Source organism: Lytechinus variegatus, chromosome 2, assembly GCF_018143015.1.
Source record: "Lytechinus variegatus isolate NC3 chromosome 2, Lvar_3.0, whole genome shotgun sequence".
In the NCBI taxonomy this organism is placed as follows: Eukaryota; Metazoa; Echinodermata; class Echinoidea; order Temnopleuroida; family Toxopneustidae; genus Lytechinus; species Lytechinus variegatus.
The window spans coordinates 69,956,846-69,979,485 of NC_054741.1; the positions used below are offsets into that span (position 1 = coordinate 69,956,846).

General features: G+C 35.1%; 2 protein-coding genes and 1 non-coding gene across 4 annotated transcripts; 2 read left to right on the forward strand and 1 right to left on the reverse strand.

Moving 5' to 3' along the window:
• The first annotated feature begins 255 nt into the window (after nucleotides 1–255).
• Nucleotides 256–6,687, forward strand: LOC121408843 (actin-related protein 2/3 complex subunit 3-B-like). Its single transcript, XM_041600511.1, has 6 exons — nucleotides 256–386; nucleotides 1,374–1,467; nucleotides 2,283–2,359; nucleotides 2,789–2,857; nucleotides 4,097–4,223; nucleotides 4,551–6,687. The coding sequence occupies exons 1-6, from the start codon at nucleotides 381–383 to the stop codon at nucleotides 4,706–4,708; spliced, it is 531 nt and encodes a 176-aa protein (XP_041456445.1). The 5' UTR covers nucleotides 256–380; the 3' UTR covers nucleotides 4,709–6,687.
• An 821-nt stretch (nucleotides 6,688–7,508) lies between these two features.
• TRNAA-UGC lies at nucleotides 7,509–7,580 on the reverse strand. Its single transcript has one exon. It is a non-coding gene; the product is annotated as a tRNA-Ala (tRNA).
• A 3,474-nt stretch (nucleotides 7,581–11,054) lies between these two features.
• Nucleotides 11,055–20,825, forward strand: LOC121408844 (protein LIAT1-like). Of its 2 annotated transcripts, none has more exons than XM_041600513.1 (2): nucleotides 11,055–11,384; nucleotides 18,971–20,825. In XM_041600513.1, the coding sequence occupies exons 1-2, from the start codon at nucleotides 11,234–11,236 to the stop codon at nucleotides 19,465–19,467; spliced, it is 648 nt and encodes a 215-aa protein (XP_041456447.1). In that variant the 5' UTR covers nucleotides 11,055–11,233; the 3' UTR covers nucleotides 19,468–20,825. The 2 variants fall into 2 exon arrangements, with proteins under 2 accessions (XP_041456447.1, XP_041456446.1); XM_041600512.1 differs by lacking the exon at nucleotides 11,055–11,384 and adding an exon at nucleotides 16,622–18,669.
• The last annotated feature ends 1,815 nt before the right edge of the window (nucleotides 20,826–22,640 follow it).

A 22,640-nucleotide genomic window follows, 5' to 3' on the forward strand; every position in this document is an offset into this window, starting at 1 on the left:
TTTTATCAAGGAATTTGTGGTCGCTATTTTATAATAGACAGATGGTCCTTCTAGATCTATACAGGTAGTAAAAAGTTGCTAGGCTTATAGTAATCTTTTCCAGTATTGTCAAAAAGGTACATGCGGGAAGGAAGGGGGGGGGTGTAAAGAATATGAAAATGGGCCCCAAGTACACCATGATGTGCAGCTGTGTTTTGGAGAGGGAGAGCACACGCCCACACTCTCTGCCTGAGATGCATGCCGCCGCGCCGATGTGTGATGCACCGGCACCGCGGAAGTGTCACACACGGAAGTGAGAAACGACGGCTCTATTGTAGTCCACGAAAAAGACGGAGATTTCATTTCATTTGCCGTGAAGAATCCATATTTTTAAAACCAAAATGCCGGTGAGTATTCTTACAAGTGATATTATACCCATGTCTTAGTTTGGTGCTCATACATTTAATATTTAACCTCAAATTAACGTCAATATTAGGGTTGAAACTTACATACAGTCGCACTCGTAAGGTTTTGTGTTGTAATTCAAGGCAAGGGAAACTAAAGTTTAGTCTATTCGAATGCAGCCAAGCTTAGGCTTAGTTTCAGTACTTGAAAGTTCAAACTGGGACTCTGACTGGGTGAAGTCAAGCTAATGAGACAAAGGAGTAAGGCAGTTAGGGACTGGGCAAGGCGGGGCTCAAGACCAGGCTTAAAATTGTGTAGAAAGGGAGCTGAGACTGCATCGACCGAGTCTGAGCCTGAGGAGAAAAGTAATTAAAAGCAAAGCTCATTCAAAGCCAAGCAGTCATGGCAGTAAACATCAATGACTGGTAGATTTTAGATGTTTGTGGAGGAGAAGAATGAAGCCTTGAAGTAGGCAAAGGAAGCTGAAGTGAAGCCAAGCAAGGTCAAGGAGAAAGGTAGGAATTGATTTTAAAAAAAGGTTTAATTCCACTCAAACGTATTGCGAGGTTAGTATTAGTAATAGTATACTAAGTTAAACTAGATCGGACTAAAGAAGGGGAAAGAACAGCATGATGAAGAAAGTGAGATAGAACTTGGAAGGCAAAGAGGAGAGAATAGAGAAGAAAATAGAATGAGAAACAGAAACAAAGTGATCAATTATTGAAAATATAGATGGAAATATTAGATGTTTCAACAAGGATTTTACTAATATATGTATAACCTGTACCGTACTACATGTAAGTTAAAACTAACATTTTCTTATTCATGTCGGTTAATTCTTGTATTTTTATTTATTTCCCCGATTCACATGACAATATTTTTTTGCTGGCCTTGATTTCTACTTGTAATTTCAAGTGTTGATGAACAGTTTGTTAACCCCCTGAAATTGCCTTCCCATAATGATGTCCAAATCACTTTGTCATATCCAGGCCTATCACTCACAGTTGAGTACCAATATGAAGATTGGAAACCTGGCCCTGCTACCTCTCAATACCAAGTACAGAGGACCAGCACCACCTGGCAGTAAGTTGACTCATGTTTACTAAATTCTCAAATCCATAAGCATTATAGGCCTACAACAGTCAACAAGTTCTAAAAGACAGGACGCTAGAAAGAGACTACCTTTAATACCCTGGCATAATCATCCAACAGGGGAGATTCACTAATGGCTTAAATGAGTTTCAAGTGCAATACAATAATTTCTTTTCTATTTTTTATTATTGTCTACACCTTCTGAATTTTATTGTATCTATTAGTAAATCACACAGGGCTAGTATTCTGTGAATTTAATCTCTGTAATATCTTCATTCTTTAGCTCTAATTGTATTTCTTACATGTATCTTCACTGTTTTTGTTATAAATGAATAGCAATGTTGGAGGAATAAAATTAATTTCTAGGGTCCAGTGTTGAGTTATAACATCACTTAAGCACTAAATTCTTATTCTTTTGACATTAACCCTTAGATTGAAAGAAAATTTCTAAATCATAACGATGAAGGTGTAACTTTATATCACTGCTCAAGCACTTTAATTCTTATCACTTGAATGAATTATTGAAGGGTAAATTTCACTTCAAAATTAGAAATATTTTGATTGATGAATAGCCATCCTTGGTTACAGCATATATATCTATTTGAAAATGAACTTTACCTTTTTTTATAGGGTTGGGGGAGACTGATATTTTGAACAAGTTATAGAGGTACTTGTATCTTGTTCAATGAATTGTGAAGCAATATCATCCCCCCCCCACCTTTTTTGTAAATTGCTGCAAATGAATGTTACTTTAGAATAAGATATTAAGATCTTCATTATTTTTTCTATCTTTTATTCCCTCTAAGCTGGAGAGAATGACATCATTGATGAAGCCCTTTTCTATTTCAAGGCAAATGTTTTCTTCAAAAATTATGAAATAAAGGTAAGTTTGATTGATGAAATCTATCAGTCTACTGGTCATTCATTGAATATGTATGCATTGAATGGATGGATGGATGGACATTTGAAAGAACAAAAGTATGTATGAATGATTAATTGATTGAATAAATAAATGAATGAATGGATGGATTGATGATTGATTGAATGAATAAATGAGTAAGTGATGAATGAATAGTTGGCTGATTGATTGAAGATAGATTGATTGGTTTTTGATTATTTCTTGATTTAGTGAGTGATCAATTAGATATAATGAATTAATCATTATTTTAACTAATCAATTATATTTTTATTAGAATAAGACAAACAAAGAACCATTTTAATATTGTTCTTGTAATTCTTAGGCTCATATCTTTTTACTTCTTAAATACATGTTCTTGAAATAATGTGGTTTGATCAAATTATATTTTGACAGAGTGATTCTGATAGGGTACTCATCTATCTCACATTGTACATCACAGAGTGCCTTAAGAAATTACAAAGGGTAAGTTGAAATCTAAGCCTTCCCCAAAGGTGCTATTTTGTATAAATGATGTTGACATAAATGTGTGTGCACTTCTATTTCTGGTGAGGTCCTTTGACAAAATATTACCCGCTTTATCATTTCACAGTTGGGGACCCCACTCATCTTTTCTTTTCCTTTTCTAATTTAGTTGGATTTCTCCATGAAATAAAATGTGTGTGGGGGGGGGGGTATTGGGGAAATGGCTGCAAAATATGTCATTTTTATTGTCCTGGACCTGCTTCCTGCTTCCAACCATGTAGCCTATCATATAGGTACTTGCATTATGGAAACAAAATGTGTGTGTTTTAATAAAACAGGTCATTCAGCCTAAGTACATGTCAACTTCTTCAGCCAAAATGAACCTGTTTAACTATTACAAAGACATTTTTCTTGGAAGAGGTAAGGTTTGCAAATTGTGATTAGCAAAATGTGGTCTGAAATATTGCTTTATTTGCCAGATGATGTTTTCTCTTCTAGAAAGTCCACTGTCACAGACTATTTAAAGGGGAAGTTCACCCTGAAGAAGACTTTGTTGTAAAAATAGCAGAAAAAATAGTAAAAAATATTGGTGAAGGTTTGAGGAAAATCCGTTAAAGAGTAAGAAAGTTATTAGAGTTCAAAGTTTTGGATTTGTGACGTCATAAACGAGCAGCTGCCCCATGTGTTATGTAATATAAAACGCATGAATTTCAAATTTTATATGGTTCCTGATGACTTGATTTTGTTTTCTATTCATGATCGGGTGTGAAATGATTTGTCTATTGATATACAAAAGGTACAGTAAAAAACATTTTCAATTTTCTGAGAAAATGACATTTCATTGACTTTTTACCATTCGCTATGTAGGAATGCTGCTCGCATATGACGTCACAAATCAAATAATTGAAATTCTAATAACTTTTTAATTATTTGACGAATTTTTCTCAAACCTTCGGCAATATTTTTCATTATTTTTTCTGCTATTTTTACAATAAACTTTTTGTTAGGGTGAACTTCCCCTTTAAAGGATACCAACACACATACCTATTCAAATGAATGATGATAATGGCAGTGTTATCAATTACATATAGCTGTTCTACCACATAAAAATCCTAGGCAATTCACAGACATTGTATGTAAAGGTCTCAGCATGCTGATTCTAGCTTTTTAAAAGTATAGTTGATTGTATTTGATAAAACGACTCACTGTGCTTCTCATTCTGTTACTTTACCTCACCAGTGCTCCTCTACGACTGATGCTCAGAAAGAGATGGCCTCTCTAGCTATTGCAAAGTTCAGCATTCCAGGAGAAGCAGGCTTCCCCCTCAACGCCATGTATCAAAAACCAAGCAACAGGGGAGAAGAAGGTAGGAAAAAACCTATAAAGGCCATACAGCAGTCTTTTTGATCAGGGGTTATTTCACAAAGCCAACTGTGATATTTTGCAATGTAGTAATGAACCACTGGGACATGTCAAACAGAATCTGGTTTCCAAATATTCCAGGATATAATATCCTGGAATATTTATTATTTTTGTGTACAAAATATTGTATTCTAGTTGATTTTCAGGCCCTCTGATCAATTCTAACGGGCATCCCTTGGAAATTAAACTTATAGATGGTGATTTTTCTGTTATCTTGTTTTGAAATTTGTTCCTTTTTATTAATTTCCATAATTTTCCTTTGTGTATCCAGACCAAATGAGGGCCTACGTACAGCAGCTGAGACAGGAAACCGGCCTGCGACTGGTGGAGAAGGTGATGGATCCACAAACCAACAGACCAAGCAAATTCTGGATGTGCTTTGTCAAGAGAAAATTCATGGATCGCAGCCTCTCTGGCCCTGGGCAATGAAGAATTAATAGTTTTTGTAATTGTATAGGGCAGTTCCATTATACTCAGTCCCATGTATTACCTATCATGTCATTGCTTTCAGTTAGATATAGTAGTATCCTGCTGTAAGCCATGCATGTGTATGTAAAAGCCTGAGGCGGATGTCAGGTCAGTTAAACAAGGATGCTACTTCTCTGACAAAAGGAGCAATTTTATACATTTTCCAAATTTTTTGTACAAAAGGGTGTATTGCTCTTTTTCAGATTAATGTTGTTCCTTTCAATGTCAAGTAGCATCTCTATTTAAAGTGATCTTCTTTTGCTCAGGTCCATTAGCCATGACTAGGCTGATGGCATACATGCATACATGTTGAACCTGCCCAAATGAGAGACATGATGCTTAGTGCACTCACATACACATAAGATTGATTCTATAATGGAAAGAGGATGTATTATAACTTTTTTAAATGAAATTTTTATCAATTTCCAAAAGGCACTCGTTCCACTTTTGTTACATCAGAGATATTTCTTTGTTCATTAATTTTGCACATTCATCTACAGAAAAAAACATGTTAGTAGGTGAATTTTCCCCTAATCAGCTCTCGGATTTCGTCTAAAGAAAAGGTACATGTGTGATCAGTGTTAAGATTTCCAGTTTTTATTACTGGTATCCAAAGTGGATCAAGTGCCTTCTGAAAAATAATGCTCTAAAAGTTGATCAATTTAAACATTACTTGATCGTTATTTAGTAATTTCCGGTAGTAATTATAGGTAATCGAATATTGATTTTAGTGAAAAGAATCGTGATTACCCTCAGTATTGAGGGCTTACGTAAATGGAAATACCTGAAAATATATTACTCACAAAAGCCAAAGCATCTCACATGATATATGTATGATTTCCATTTATTTCACTTGAAATTTATAAATCAATCACATGATATATTGATATTCATAAAGATTGCATTTTCTGTAACTGATTATGCCAATAATTAGTTAATGATTAATGCAGTTTTCCCTTTCTCTTGTTTTTTTTTCCGAAGAAGTGTGCCCCCTGCCTCCCCCCCCCCCCTTCTGCCTGTTACACCACCGGTAGTATACCATTAAATACATGTGAAATAAACATTTCATGTATTATTAATGGAACATGTCCTTTTGTAATTTCAGAGGCAGATTATAATCAAACTTTAAGAAATGCAGGGGAAGGATAATGGTTTTTCTTAATGTATGATGACATAAACTTTGTAAGGAAATGAGCACACCTTTGTTATGTCTTTTGATATAATGCAATGCAAAGCTTGGGAAATGGGGAACTCTGGAAATATTGTTTTAAATACCTAGTTCCATTATTTTATTTTTGATTAGTCAGTAATCTTTGCAAAAGGTGTATGATAAAACTTAAAATATTAAATATTATGAAGGTAGGAATATGTGTACTGCACAATGATGCTTATTCATTATGATTATTTCTGGTTTTTCTCATTAATCAGGAAAAGGCAAATTTTTTATTATTCACAACAACCCATGTAATACAGAAACATTCACCCTTTTCAATTTTCTTATTTGAAGTATCCTATGAGCATTCCAACAACCTCAAAGATATATACATCTTGAAAACATGAATTTTATTTGGAATGTTTGATTAGGCAGACTTTCTATTACATTTTTTCTTTCATTAGACTGATGAAAAATTGTTTGATTTTTGTGTACATCCATGGCATTTATAAATAAAAAAAATATAATGCAAGAAGAAATGTGTTGGCATCAAATGCATTTCTTGTCAGTGTTACCAATTCCATTAGTTAGCAAGTAACTAATTTGGTAGGAAATGAATGACACATTTAATTGTTATTCCATAGATAAGTTCTTTAAGCAAATTATGTGTACTTAGATTTGTACAGAGATTGTTCCATGTGCACATGTTGAATGATGAGAAACTTCTTTCCAACATTGTATTTATATTAACCTCAGTCTTGTATCAATGAAATAGAAAATTAAAGCACACTTAGATCAAAATTTTGGAGTGAAATGGATGCTTTTATTCAAATTTCTAAGTCCAGAATTGGTTTAGTGAATAATACAATTATGAAACAATGAAGATTTCATGTAATAACATAAGAAAAAGAAAAGTCGGGATGTGACATCATCATCCAACTAATGAATATTCATGACGACATGCATGTAACTTTTTTTTCACAAAATATTGCTCAACTTTAAAATTCAATAACTTCATTATTTGTTATCCGATTTTTATGGAATTTTTAGCATTCTGCTTTGTGGATTTTGTTTAGATACAACTACTCTCGGCCTGGAGTATCCCTTTAAACTACAAAGCTTTTACATCTAAGAACAAAACAAGATATTTATTGAAATATAATATCTTGAGTTATCTTTTGACATATGGTGCCCTTTGAGCCATGGGAGAGTTTCATGTAACATTTTATCAAGGCTATTCAACTAAGGATTTTAGTAGCTTGTAAAAGGGAATCCAACCAAGGTCATAAAATGTATGAGAGAGGAAAAAAAATAAATACGAATTGTGAAAGTTTGAAAAAAATGGAAAAGCCGTGAGAAAGTTATGACTGCTTATAATGTTGATCCCTAAGACTGTATCACATCCAGAAATATTGATTTGCAAGTCAATATTTCTGGATGTAATACAGTGCAGTGGACAGGGTCATTAGGTCATGCACAATTATGAAATGTTTGTATTATATAGGCCTACATCGATTATGTTTGACAATAGAAACATTTGTGCGGACGAAAGTCATGTCAAAAGAGAGAAAGAAATAATAAAATATTGGAGAAAAAAAAGGTGGTGTCTGGAGATATCGGGGTTCGAACCCGAGGCCTCTCGCATGCAAAGCGAGCGCTCTACCGCTGAGCTATATCCCCTTGCACGACAGATCAGAGTTCATTTTAAAATATTATATGTAAAATGTTTTGCTGTATGACACAACATCTATTATTTTTGAAATATGATGAATTCATTTTCAATTTGATATTATTCAATCTTTATTTTCATTTATAATGCAATCTATGATATATGTGGCATTATCGTGATCCAAGTCCCGGTGACTCGGATCCACGGACAATTTTTCACAACGTAAAACATGTCCTACCTGTTTCTACCAACCTTAATCGTAGGTGAGTGTGACTTGTCTCTTTTCAGTCTCCACCGGCACCGGCACCAAAGATTGTAGAGCGCCGCGTACGCGAGCTCTACAATCTTTGGTCTATCTTCACTTTATTGGCGTTATAAATCAGATAGAATTGCATCTATATACTTCTTTTCAATCTCTATTGCTTTAGTTAGTAAATTAGTACTTTTCATATAAATAAATCATGATTATTTCATCTTTTTATGTTTCCCACACTATGAAATTTGCTTTATTTCGTTTACATTTTTACTAAATAAATCGGCCCCAAGTATATCCCTCGAACAGTCTCAATTGCTTTATTTCGTTGATTCCTAATTTACTAAATAAATCAGGATTGAATCATCTTTTCAATCTCCATTGCTTTATTTCGTAAATTGGTACTTTTCATATACATAAATCAAGATTATATTCATCTTATGTTTCCCACACTATGAAATTTACTCAGTATTTCGTTTACATTTTTACTAAATAAATCGGCCCCGAGTATATTCATTGCTTTATTTCGTTTATCCCTAATTTACTAAATAAATCTAAATTGCATCTACTTTTCAGTATATATAGGCTTTATTTCGTCGTACTTTTTAATTATGCTATGAATAAATCTCATGATATGTTTGTCATGATTATGCTTTATTTCGTCTATCACGTTTTTACTAAATAAATCAAAATGCATATCTCTCTTAACTGTCTCCATTGCTTTATTTCGTAAGGTACGTAAAAAGAATGTCGGTCTATAATTACTCCTCGTGATTCAAGTCCCCCTTCATCCGAATTAAACCACTGTGTTACTTGTTTCCTATTTTCGATGATGAATTATTAAGATCAATAGAATTGAATTAAAACAGTATACTACTCCTCGTGATCCAAGTCCCCTCTCCTAAAAATACAAAACGGCAATTAACCCGTTGATATTCATCTACCCCTCATTTCCCTCCTCTTCAAAACCACTCTGCCACTTTTAGACAGTTTCCTAGAGATTAATAAATATTTTCGATAATAAGAATCATTAAAATAAATGAAAATCACATTAAAGACACTATTTAACTGTCTAAAAAAATTGAATTAAAACAGTATATACTACTCCTCGTGATCCAAGTCCCCTCTCCTAAAAATACAAAACGGCAATTAACCCGTTGACATTCATCTACCCCTCATTTCCCTCCTCTTCAAAACCACTCTGCCACTTTTAGACAGTTTCCTAGAGATGATTAATAAATATTTTCGATAATAAGAATCATTAAAATAAATGAAAATCACATTAAAGACACTATTTAACTGTCTAAAAAAAATTGAATTAAAACAGTATTACTACTCCTCGTGATCCAAGTCCCCTCTCCTAAAAATACAAAACGGCAATTAACCCGTTGATATTCATCTACCCCTCATTTCCCTCCTCTTCAAAACCACTCTGCCACTTTTAGACAGTTCAATAGACATGATTAATGAATATTTTCTTTAAAAAGAATCATTAAAATCAATGAAAATCACATTAAAAACACTATTTAACTGTCTAAATACTCCTCGTGATCCGAGTCCCCTTCCCGTGTTAAGTTCGTCTAATTTCCCATAGGAGGGGACTTGGATAATGAGGAGTACTATTACTCGTGATCCAAGTCCCCTCTCCTAAAAATACAAAACGGCAATTAACCCGTTGATATTCATCTACCCCTCATTTCCCTCCTCTTCAAAACCACTCTGCCACTTTTAGACAGTTTAATAGACATGATTAATGAATATTTTCGATAATAAGAATCATTGAAATAAATGAAAATCACATTAAAAACACTATTTAACTGTCTAAATACTCCTCGTGATCCGAGTCCCCTTCCCGTGTTAAGTTCGTCCAATTTCCCATAGGAGGGGACTTGGATAATGAGGAGTACTATTACTCGTGATCCAAGTCCCCTCTCCTAAAAATACAAAACGGCAATTAACCCGTTGATATTCATCTACCCCTCATTTCCCTCCTCTTCAAAACCACTCTGCCACTTTTAGACAGTTTAATAGACATGATTAATGAATATTTTCGATAATAAGAATCATTGAAATAAATGAAAATCACATTAAAAACACTATTTAACTGTCTAAATACTCCTCGTGATCCGAGTCCCCTTCCCGTGTTAAGTTCGTCCAATTTCCAATAGGAGGGGACTTGGATAACGAGGAGTACTATTACTCGTGATCCAAGTCCCCTCTCCTAAAAATACAAAACGGCAATTAACCCGTTGATATTCATCTACCCCTCATTTCCCTCCTCTTCAAAACCACTCTGCCACTTTTAGACAGTTTAATAGACATGATTAATGAATATTTTCGATTATAAGAATCATTAAAATAAATGAAAATCACATTAAAAACACTATTTAACTGTCTAAATACTCCTCGTGATCCGAGTCCCCTTCCCGTGTTAAGTTCGTCCAATTTCCCATAGGAGGGGACTTGGATAACGAGGAGTACTATTACTCGTGATCCAAGTCCCTCTCCTAAAAATACAAAACGGCAATTAACCGTTGATATTCATCTACCCCTCATTTCCCTCCTCTTCAAAACCACTCTGCCACTTTTAGACAGTTTAATATACATGGTTAATGAATATTTTCGATAACACGAATCATAAAATCAATGAAAATCACATTAAAAACACTATTTAACTGTCTAAATACTCCTCGTGATCGGAGTCCCCTTCCCGTGTTGAGTTCGTCTAATTTCCCATAGGAGGGGACTTGGATAACGACAATACTACTCCTCGTTATCCAAGTCCCCTCCTATGGGAGATTGGACGAACTTGACACGGGAAGGGGACTCGGATCACGAGGAGTATTTAGACAGTTAAATAGTGTTTTTAGTGTGATTAATTTTGTCTTATTAATTGTTTTGATCATTGCTTAATCAACTAGGAAGAATATACCGCCACAGGAGAGAAAAGAAAAAGACTATTTTTGTCGTTTGAAAAAGTGTCCGAGTCAGTTGTTTTTGTGTCAATGGGAAAACGTGTGGTGGAAGGAAGTCCCCGCTCAGTGAGAAGCTTCGCACAGTTTCGCATCGCGAACAATGAATTTCTTTTGAAAATCTTCCAACCGTGGATTCTATTGAAAGATTGCTGATATTTGAGGTGTGTCTCAAGTTTGTCCCCAGTGACTTGGATGACGATAAGGCCATATATGTATCTACTCCAAAATTCAGAGTTTTACGAAACATTTTCTCACGCACTGAGCAACGGTCAAAGGTCGCCAGCAGCGTTCATCGAAACCAATTACACGTTCCCATTCGTCGATATTTGTGTTGGCTAATTGTGTAGCATTAGAATTGTTCGACGATGACGACTGTCGAAATGGGAGTCTTTTCAAAGCGAATTTACCATCATATTTCATAAATGTCACACTGATTATGGATGAAAAGCCACCACCAAGTAGAAGGTCATCCGGACACAGTGATAAATCGAAGAAATCTGGTAAAAAGAAGAAGAAAAACAGCAAGCACAACAAAGATCGCAAACGAAGTCCGGAGGAAACAAATTCCGACAGTGCATTGGAAACAAGTAAGCTCTCTCTCTCCCAGAGGTTTCTCTCTGACTCTAAGTCAAGCTCGGTGGTCTATCCTAGTCACTTATTTTTTTGGAATGAGAATTAGGAGAAGGGTGGGGAGCATTGGAAAATGAGAAGATGAGGAGGAGGATGTGGACAATGAAGAGAAAACGTAGAAATCTCGAATTTGATTTATTAGTAGATCTGACACAAAACAGGGGTGATCAGGGAAAGAAAGAAAAGGCCTGAATTTTCTAGGCCCTAGAAAATTCTATTTTTAGGGCTAGGTCTGACTTTATGTACTATGTACGTCAGGTCTAGTGATAGGAGGAGAAAATGAAGTACAGAAAAAAGAAGGGAAAGTATATAAAATAGGAAGTAACAAATGTGAAAAAAAAGAGAGATGAAAGAAAGAGACTAGACAAACTGAAGAAGAGGGGAATTACCTCGGGTGATGGTGGTGTGATTGTTCATGTAGCCTGTGACGTAGGCTCCACTAACTTACATTTCTCTACTGCTACACCTACATGAATAGTTTGTGTAGGTGTAGTGTAGTGCAGTGGAGCCTACACAAACCATCACCTGAGGCAAGGGAAAATATGATTGAATGGAGAAGTGGATTTAAAGAAGTCTAATGTTATACCCAGTTGTGTGTCCAGACAGGCCAGGTTGTGTGTCTGGAAAATCAATTTTAAACAGCCATTGCATTCGGAGAAGTTATCACGCAAAGTTTCATCAAGACCAAAATTGAAGAAAATTCCAGCTATTAAATTTATATTTTTTATGTAATCCATAGACAAAAAAGAAGGCTTAAAAGTTTCTAGACACCCCCCCCCCCTATCCTAGCTCCTAGAGTCTAAATGAAGATTGAAAGGATGAAGAACAAAGTCAAATGAAGATATGCATTTCTTTCTCTTAATACATAGGGTACACATGACTAATTTTTGTCTTGACTTGTAATACTCCCACTATTACAGTGCTACATTACAATAACACTAGTTATATACAGGTTCATACACATGGATGCTTACAGCACTGTCGCATAGTCTTATTATCCAAGTCAGTGCTAAACATTAGTGTAAATTAGAGTTTAGACAAACTGTTCTAACCTGTTGAAGTGTTCTGAGGATTTATTTTATCAATGTGGTGAATAATGAATTATGTCAGAATAACAGACAGTGTATTACTACTTCAAGTCATGTATGTACATTTATTTAACAATGTTGACATTGAAACCTTATGGTGGAGGTGTCATAAGCTAAGTCGGTAAGAGTGCCTGTTTTAAATAAGATCTCAATGTGTGCAGGATCAAGTCCCTCTCATGTCCATCTTTATGATGCAGGGAATAATTTTCCTGGTATCGCATTGCAATTTGCTCTGCATTTTTGAAAGACTGCTATGCATAATGTCTTATGTATAGCATATTTTTACATAGGACTGTCCATTACTTAGTTTCAGAGCTTTTCTCTTATGACCAAAATTGCTTTTCAACTAAAGCAAAATTATTCCCTGTGATTCTATATTTTTGTGTGTAACTCAGTGTGCCTCAATGCTGTATTCATTCACAGGTGAGATGCAGTTGGGAATTGGAAAACCCCTTCCATTTGAAAAGGTTCTGCAATATGCTGTAGTGTCGATAAGGATAAAATACTAATGAAGCCATTCCACTAAAAAAAGCCTTTTCTAAATGAATATGAATAAATTAATGAATATAATCATTTGTTCTATGTAAATGTGTTGGTGTTTATCATCTCAAGGTCTACTGATAGTATGTTCTTTCAAGAACGTATGATTGTTTTAACCATCAAAACAGATACTAGTATTTCACAATCAAGATATATCACAAAAAGTTGAGAAAATCCAATTACCTAAATTGCTGAGATTGATGATAAACAATATAAGAGTAAATGCATTGTGTCTGATTGCATTATTTTTACTGGCAGAGTATGTCAGAAATGATCAGGGAATGTGTCCCAGGTGCACAGGGGTCATATAAGATATGTTCATTGCTGAGATTAATTTGTACACCTGATGATGTATGTAACCAGTGCAATCAAAAAGTACCCATTGAATAAACAAAATCTTTGAATTAAGAAAAAGAATCAATACAGTTGTCTTAAATAGTGAAATATATTTTCTGGCTGATTGTGTACAAAGTCAAAGAGATATGGGGACAATGCAACCCATTTGTATAAGGATCAGGAAAACAAAGAGTTATCATTGTTATTTTCTGTATCATCACTATTTGGTACTATTTTTATTATAAATTAATGTATTATTATTATCATCATTCTTAGTAGTCATAGTATTATTAGTAGTAGTAGTACATGTAGTAGCAGTAGTAGTAGAAGTAGTAGTAGCAGCAGTAGTAGTAGTAGTAGAACATGCAGTACGTGTAGTAGTAGTACTACTACTACTAGTATTAGTAGTAGTATGTGTAGTAGTAGTACTACTATACGACTACTAGTTGCAGTAGTAGTAGTACATGTAGTAGTAGTAGTAGTAGTAGTACATGTATAAGTAGTAGTAGTAGTTGTAACATTATTTTATTATTACTTTTCTGATTTAATTTTGAATGGTAAAAATTTTGGTTACACCAGAGAGATGTTCTGCTGATTTACCTTGATGTGGAATCGATCCCTAAACTACATGTAATTCATGAAAAAATTATGTTAAATTTATGAGTTGTCTAGGTATCTGTAAAGACATCAAAGTTCTATTTGTTATATATATTTTATTTTGTATATGAATTGAAGTTGTCAATAAAAACTACTCAATAAAAAAAATTGAGCAGCAGAAGGTAAAACTTTACAAAGATACAAGTTAAGGTTGACATTTACAAAAAGTTTGAATGACAATTGAAAAGCTAAGAATATTTGAAACCTATGACTATGTTGCTAAATGTATGGAGATTCTAAATTGGTAGTCCTCACAATGCCCACCCACTAGCTAAATGGGTTCAACTTTCAAATTTTATTTCATACACAATCCATAGAAATGTTTTTTAAATCATTATATGGATTACTTCATTGTATTTTATGTGACCTTCATAGACCAACATGTAATAATTTTCCCTCAAGTCATGATATATTTTGAGCCTAAGAGTAAGACTCTTTATTTGAATAATCCATGAGAGGAGAGTTTAAAAGTTCTTCTTATCAATATTCAAATGTGTTTCTTACCATTGTACCGGTCTCTGATGGCGATTTTAGGTTGATTTCTTAATGTACATGTAATTATAGTCTATGCCCGTCAAACTTTTACTGAAATATTTATCGACTACATTGTGTGCTTATGAAGTCTTGGGCTTCATCCACCAGAACAATTTTGTTTTAAATGTGATTTTCATTTTGTTCCAAAAGGGATATAATTAACCTCGTGTCGCATCTATTGGTGTATTTTGCTACTTTGCTTTCTTTGGGGCAACTTTTGATATGTAATATCATTGTCTGTTTGTTAATATGTGTCGGATATAAGAACTTTCTGCATTCCATACCATTCTTTCCTTCGGACCTCTTAACGGTTGGGTAAAAATATGTTGCTGTAGCCCATTTGTAAAATAGCCAACAGTCATTATTATTGTTGGTCCTTGAATGTGCCATGGCATGGGGGAAGGATATATGGCACATTCGTTTGCTCAAGAAGGATGTGATTGTGAGCATGAACATGTCAGAATGGTTACATGTACATGTGTAAAGACAGTGGCGTAACTACGGGAGGCACGTGCCCCCCCCCCCCCAAATCGGCTGGCAAAAAAAAAACGGGGAAAGGGAGAAAAGAGGGAGAAAGGAAGAGAAACGTATATAGTGGGAAAGAAGAAATTATTAATCTTATATGATATTATAATTATGATATATATTACATAAATAAACATTTGTTTTTTCTACATTTTAGGAAACATAATTTGCTCAGGGCCTATGGCTTGATTGTTTCTGGTGCTCACATTGTCTGTTTAACTAGATGTAATAGATCAAATATTTTTTCGGTATAGACTATAGTTTTCCAGTATATTTGAGAGACATGACGTTGTCAAATCAAAGTCAATTTATAACAAATGTTTCCTTGCAGTTCGAGCTATTTTTGTTTTATGTAGTGACACATGCTTCTTTTCATGACTACTTAAAGTGATCGTCCCGTTTTAAGGTTTAATATAAAACATTTCCTGTCCGTGCTTAGGTTGGCATTAAAGGATTGGTGAAATATGCCTGCTCTTCATGAATTCCTAAAATCAGTCCTTAAATGTCCCTCTTTTCTGATCTGAATATCAAAATTTTCAGCTCGCGCATCGCGCTTGCATCATTTGGTTAGTGAAATACGTATAGTCTTAGTGAATTCCAACAAACAAGCCTTAGAATGCCCCTCTTCAGGAATGAATTTCCTATATTTTCAGCTCTCGTTTCGTTCTCGCCATATTTCATTAGTGAGATGCGTATGATAATCATGATTACAATGACTAAAAAAAGAGCTTCATGTGTTAAGGTGTAATTCTAACAAAATCTGCATGCGCTTGGTACTCGCATTAGATGAATATGCAGCCTGTTGTATAAAACTTTTTAACATAGAAAACTCCGGTAAAAATTAAAACTAAGGTTAGTCTGATTTCTGCCATTGACTTTAACACAGGGCAAAAATTCAGGTAAAAAATACCTGAGTTTTATCAGGTAAAAGCTGTTATGCAACAGGCCCATGGTGAGATACATGTATGTATATGGATTTCTTAAAAAACAGTCCTCAAAATATCCCTTTTTCTGATCTGAATATAACAAATTTTCAGCTCGCTCTCGCATCATTTGGTCAGTGAAATAGTATGGTCTTGGTGAATTCCTACAAACAAGCTTTAGAATGCGCCACTTCAGGTCTGAATTTCCTAAATTTCAGCTCGCGGTTCGCGCTCGCAATTATTAGTGAGATGCGTATATTCTAATCACGATTATAATGACTACTAGTGCTTTCTGTCTTTAAATATAATTGTAAATAAATCAGCATGCGCTTTGCACTCGCATTACATAAATATGGTGAGATAAGTATACTCTTAATTGATTACTAAAATATAGTCCATAAAATGTCCCTGTTTTGGGTCAATATATACACAAATTTCAGCTTTTGCTTCGCGCTCGTATTGTTTGTTTAGCGAGACAGGTGTGTACTAACATAATAACAAAAATTTACTTATAATGTCTCTTTCTAGATCTGAATATCAAAAATTTTCAGCTCGCGCTTCGCGCTCGCATTATTTGGTCAGTGATATACATATCCCTTTAATGACACTGTCCTTAAAATGTCTCTTTTAGGTCAGTATACCTGGCAACTGAATGCGCGAAGCGCGCTCACTAGGTGACTCAAAATATTGGATGGTGCCCCCCCCCCCATGCCGTGACCCACGATACGCCACTGTGTGAAGATCTGTATACTTTATCTAGTTAATACTCCCTCTTTTGCTAATTCTGTTATCAACTATTCAACTCCTACAAGAGCTTCACTTTGACATAAAAATAAGATAACGATTAGCTACTTTTCTTCACTACAAAAACGAAACCTTCCAAAGAGTTCTGAGTGTCTATTCAAATTCAGATATCGATGGACGATAAGCCCATTTAGATTATTGATCCCCAATAGTTTCCGATGCTTTTTGTGGTTCTAACGTTAAAGGGGTTTATCAATAGACGATTATTCCAGGACTTGAGCTGGGGGCGCTTTCCTTCCCTTTTTACATTTTACACAAAATCTGTATCTCTTTTGTGAGGCGACAAAGTGTCATCAAAAGCATTAAACCCGACCCTTGTTCTCTTTTTATTTACCATCCCCATCGTTGTTACGCAATATGTCTCACCGGGGGGACACTTGGCGTAAGGTTTCTACCCCAAGATGCAGTGGCTTTTAATTCTTCTGCGGGATTTGTCTTCTTTATTCGCTCTGATATCGAAGGTTTGTTTTGTCCCTTCAGCAAACATCTGAAAGTCGCTTCAGGTGTTGAGATGTGACAAGCACTGTTATATTCGTTGAAAAAGCAAGTTGTTCACAGTGTCCACTAAAGATATCATACCTCAAGGATGAGCTTCCACTGTACAGTAGATGTCACCGTGGTCACTATATAGGACGGTCACTGATGCCACCATTACAGACGAGTAAAACCTTGTCAACATTTCAGAATTCCGCTGATTGACTCAAATATAATAGTCTATGCATGATATTTTGAACATTAATTCCCATGCCTTTTTTATTTCTTAAACTGATCTTACTATTTTCTTCTATTTTTGGATGTGATGCATATTGGATATCTATCTCTATAAGTTGCAACCACCTGCCCACTTTCTTGTCGGACCTGGTCATTTTTAAAAGGTGTTCATTAAAGCCGTCTTAACCATGTTAACCGAGCGGTTAGCGTAACCTTGACGGTCATTCCGCGGCTCACCGCATCATGTTCGACAGCCCAGCCAGGAGTCGATAATCAATAGCTCATCCTCATCCACACAATGTGTATCAATGGCATGATCACGTGGCATTGGAACATCTATTGTCTTTTGGAAAGTTTTTATTATTGTCTGCGGAGTCTCCTATAGTACTTATTGCCTAAGACTCGTCACGCGGAACATTAGATCACGGTGATATTGATTCTTGCTATGATGGAAATGGAAACTGATTTGTACCAAAGTTTAACATGCATGTCTTGCTTCATTGAGTGAAGTCTTGTACTTGTTTACGCGAATGTTTATTTCTCCTACCTATAGCTACGTTCGAGTTCTATGTTGTATGCTGAAACACTCTGCCGACAACCCTCCTTTTTATATAGCGTGGAAGACATCTTTTTCTTTTCACATGAAGCCCTATTGTTGACTGTTATAATTAAAAGAATACCAACGTTCCAGTATACTTACTTGATTAACGATGAGGACTTAAGACTAATCATATAGCCTTTGGGGTGCAACAAATTCAAGATTGTTGTCGGATCATTGTGGATTGAATGTTTTTCTGACCATTTTTCGTCACCAAATAGAAAATGACAGACTAGATGTATAGGTGATCATGATGATTGGACAACCTGAACTTTCTGATTTTAAAGAAGCTTTTGAGTTAACTAATGCTGATCCTGATTACCCTCGTGTTCTCGACATAAACTTTTTTACTCGTTGATGGTTACGACGATGATGCCGAAAGAAGACGATGCGGAGCCGCTACAGCTCCCTGTCATTGACCATGATTTCTTGGTTGCTCTACCAAAGAGAACTGAAGGATCGAGTCCACAACCAAGCCCATCCTGTGAATTGAATGGCTCCTCTCGTTCTACAATCGATCATCAAAGTGCGTTCAAATAATACGCTTTAATAATCGTATGTGTGTTTATAAACTCTAAAAAAAAGGGACAGGAAAGAACATAAAGTTTGTCAACAAAAATTACCTGAAAACGAATTAAGATTTTTTGAAAATCGAGTTTGTAGCTTCATATATTAACCAACCTGACAGGTTGGTTGAAATATTTATTTGATTCCCTTTTAGAGTGTTCTTCCAAAAACAGAATAATAATAAAAATATTCAAATAAATTTGTGAATTTTTCAACATTCTCTCCTTTATCTCTGCTTAATTTTCTCTTTCAATTTGCAGATCGAAATCGAAAGACCCCAGACGACCGCACCAATAAGAAAAACGGTTCGCTTTCTCGTCTTTCACAATCAAACAGCAGTAAGTCTTTGTCTTCGGTGTCCATCGGGACGAGGAAAAGTATCAGCAGCAGTGGATCGGAAATCCGATCGCAGAACGAATACCTTGAGAAATGTGTCTCGGACATTTTCGAGAGACATCGGCAACCGTCGGCGCTGTCCATGCAGAGGAGTGACAGCGGGAGCTCACGGGCGACCACCGAAGATGGTCGGGGATCTTCGGAACTGGAGAACGAGGTCGAAAACGTTTCGGCAAAAATCGACGAGAGTTTGAGATGGGACAATCCGTGTTCGAACCCCGAGGAAGAAAAAGAAAGGATTCGAATGTACAAGGTAAATCGCAGGAAAAGATATCTAATGGACGTTGTAAAGCATAGACGCGACAAGGAAGGTGTTCTAAAATTTGCCGTAGAACTTGCGTCATTGGATCCCGGAAGTTAGTAGATTCATTATTAATATTCTCCTGTTAAGCACAATCAGTCTATGCAATGCAGTATGACATGTATGGAAAAAATGGAACTGGATTACTTTTGTATTCATCCTTCCCCCTCTTCTATCTCTATTTGTGCTGAAGTGGCATTGGCACACAGAGTAAGTAGTGGTAATGCCACTGTGCTATGAAGAACACCTATCTTTGGTTATATTTAGTCATGAAATGACAGCCTCGAGAATGAAAACTTACACACTTAATTCCAAGGATTTAGAATAAATCCACATCGGCTGTGAATAGTGTCCAGCCGAATTTAAATTTATTTTGAATCTGCAGGATTAACTTTTAAATCTCAAAAGATTTAAATTCAAATACTTTAGATTTATGTTTAAATCAACGAGGTTAAAATCTAAATCTAATATTCGGCTGGTCACTATTCACAGCCAATCTAGATTTATTTTAAATCCTTGGAATTTAGAGTGTAAGGAGATACTCTAGAGTAGGTAAAATTAAACAAGCAAATCGCTAGAAGATTCATTGAAATCATATAAAACAAATTATGAAGTTATGCATTTTTCCTCGAAACATTTCTCTACACATTATCATGAATATGCAATTTAAAGAGCTGATGTCATCTCCTTAATTTTGTATTTTATCATATAAAATTACAATCCAATATTATGCTCCATGCAAGGTTGTGAAAAAACTCGACCACAGATTTGTAAATAAGATCATCATCGCGCAACGTATTTTCCTACAAGGAAAAGCATTTATTTCATTGTATGAGGGAAAGTGATTTTATTTGCGATTTCGTATACTAAAATACGGAAAACAAAAGTATGATATCAGCATCATCTTGTTCCCTGAATATTCACGACGATGTGCAGATAATAATGCACAAGTCTCAAATTCAACCACTTCTTTATTTTTTATCTGATTTTGATGAAGTTTTCAATATATTGTTCAATCTTATTCTATTTGATTAAGTTACCTGGATTACTCCTTCACACGATTATTTCATAAATCACTCTTTCATAATTATTGGACGATGGTTCTCCGTGACTCTTTTAGAGAAATATATTATTGCTGCATGTCTTGCAATTTGATCCCAGGGCAAAGCTTTTTGGGGGGCAATAATGTCTAAAATCCACACGCCAAGGGTGCCTGATAGTTGGTATTCTCGGCCTATAGTTAAATCATCTTTTCCAACGCCCCCCCCCCCCCCCCCCGTCTTAGGGGTCAACAATGCGATTGTGTCCAATCGATCTCAAATTTCGATTGGTAAACCAATCGCAATTTTAGAATATACTAAAGATATTAAGAATATGAAAAATCATTTAATATCTTTAGTATATTTTTTTAGATTAATCACAATCCCGGGGGGGGGGGCACTTCCATTTACAAGTGGATACCATGCGCGACCATGAGGTCTCGAAAAGCACCCTAAACACGTAATTTCCATATTCTGAAAATGCACCCCTTAACAAGTATTGGCATGTGAAACCCTACCCTTAACAAGTATTGGAAACAAAACGATACTCTTGGCAAACTTCCCTGAAATGAACCCCTAAACAAGTACAGGAATGTTTTATTGTTACGGGTCCTTCGGTCGTCGGCTTTACCTTATTTGGTTTAGTACGACCCCACCTTTTACACCTCGCGCAAATCGGACTCTAAACACGTAGTGCTGGGGCAAAAAGGACATCCTTTATAAAACATTTTAATTTTGTTTTATCATCTCCTCAAATTAGACCCTAAACACGTAATTTTCCTTGTGAAAAAGATACATTTTTTTCATTATTTTTGTGTTTTTGACACCCTTATCACGTTACGTACATGTACGTAACGTGACCTATCGTGAAAAAGACATCCTTTTTACGTGTTTTTTTTTGGTCGCGCATGGTATCCACTCGCCAATGTAAGTGGCCCCCCCCCCCCCCCCGGATCACAATATGAGTTTGATTGAATCTATCGCAGCTTTTTGTAAGACATGGACCTGCAATTTGCAAGACCTTTGCACTCTATTTGCAATATCAACTGGAATGTCCTATGAAAATAACACATTAAGCTTGTATTGTGCCATAGTTTTTGATTGCATCATTATTCATTTATTTATTGTAATGTTTGACTTGCGCTTGTGTATTTTAAGAAGAAAAAAAATGTGTTTTGTTTTTTGCAGTGTGATGTGCCAATGTCGATTTTTTTTAATATATAAAATAAGAAATGACTTTGATGAAATATTTATACAAGAGTTTATGACAGATAATCTATACAATGTAATGTATCCAAGAAATAGGGATGTAGGGGTATTGGATTTCAGAAATGTTATATTTTTATCTCAACGTTGATGGATGCTTGATTATAAAATAGTCAATATACACCACTGGCAAAATAAATTTCTATTCCCGCGTTGAGGAACACTGAGTGTGTTTGTCCAGTGTGGAAAGTAAAAAGAAAAAAAGTTCTGCCAAATCTAGAGAAAAAACATGATCAATAACAATTACCATATCACCTTTCAAACAAATTATTCTTGTGCGTAATTGTTTAAGTTAAGACAATCTGGGGTTTCTTTGTCATTTTTTTTGTTTGTTTAATTTCACCCCTTCACCTTGAGTCGCTGGACCGTTTTATATATATATATATATGGTTATAGAAATCATAAAAAGAAAAATTAAACACCACACACACACACGCACCCTCACACACACACACATATATATATAATTTTTAAATTTTAAGTAAAAAAAAAATAAAAATGATACCCCTTGTTACAGAAAGTAGATTATATATAACTATTATATGCAAATTTGCAGTTGACATTGAATATGATATATCTTTTTTGAATTACAAGCAGCCCCTGATCATGCCATAGTCATACTGAAGCTGCCCCGTCATTTTTACATTTCATACATTAATGTATATATTATACTTTTTTATGTGTTTTATATTAATTTAATGTTGCATGATTTGTTTTGTTTTGATGTGCAATACTAGAACTTTACATGTCCTGCCCATGTATACCACCTTGAAATAATGCATAATGTACCATCATTAGAATTTATTTTCTTGCACACTATACAATCTTCGTCTCCTATTTAAAATATTCCCGCATGCTCATTGTCTTTCATATTGATCCATCCGAAACAAAACTTTTATTTTTGTATAGATACGCTATAACAAGCGG

Coding starts and splice junctions, on each gene's coding strand:
- LOC121408844 (XM_041600512.1), top strand. CDS start 18,501: ATGGTTACGACGATGATGCCGAAAGAAGACGATGCGGAGCCGCTACAG. Junction 18,670..18,970: donor TTCTACAATCGATCATCAAA/GTGCGTTCAAAT, acceptor TTCAATTTGCAG/ATCGAAATCGAAAGACCCCA.
- LOC121408843 (XM_041600511.1), top strand. Junction 2,360..2,788: donor TCAAAAATTATGAAATAAAG/GTAAGTTTGATT, acceptor ATATTTTGACAG/AGTGATTCTGATAGGGTACT. Junction 4,224..4,550: donor AAGCAACAGGGGAGAAGAAG/GTAGGAAAAAAC, acceptor TTGTGTATCCAG/ACCAAATGAGGGCCTACGTA.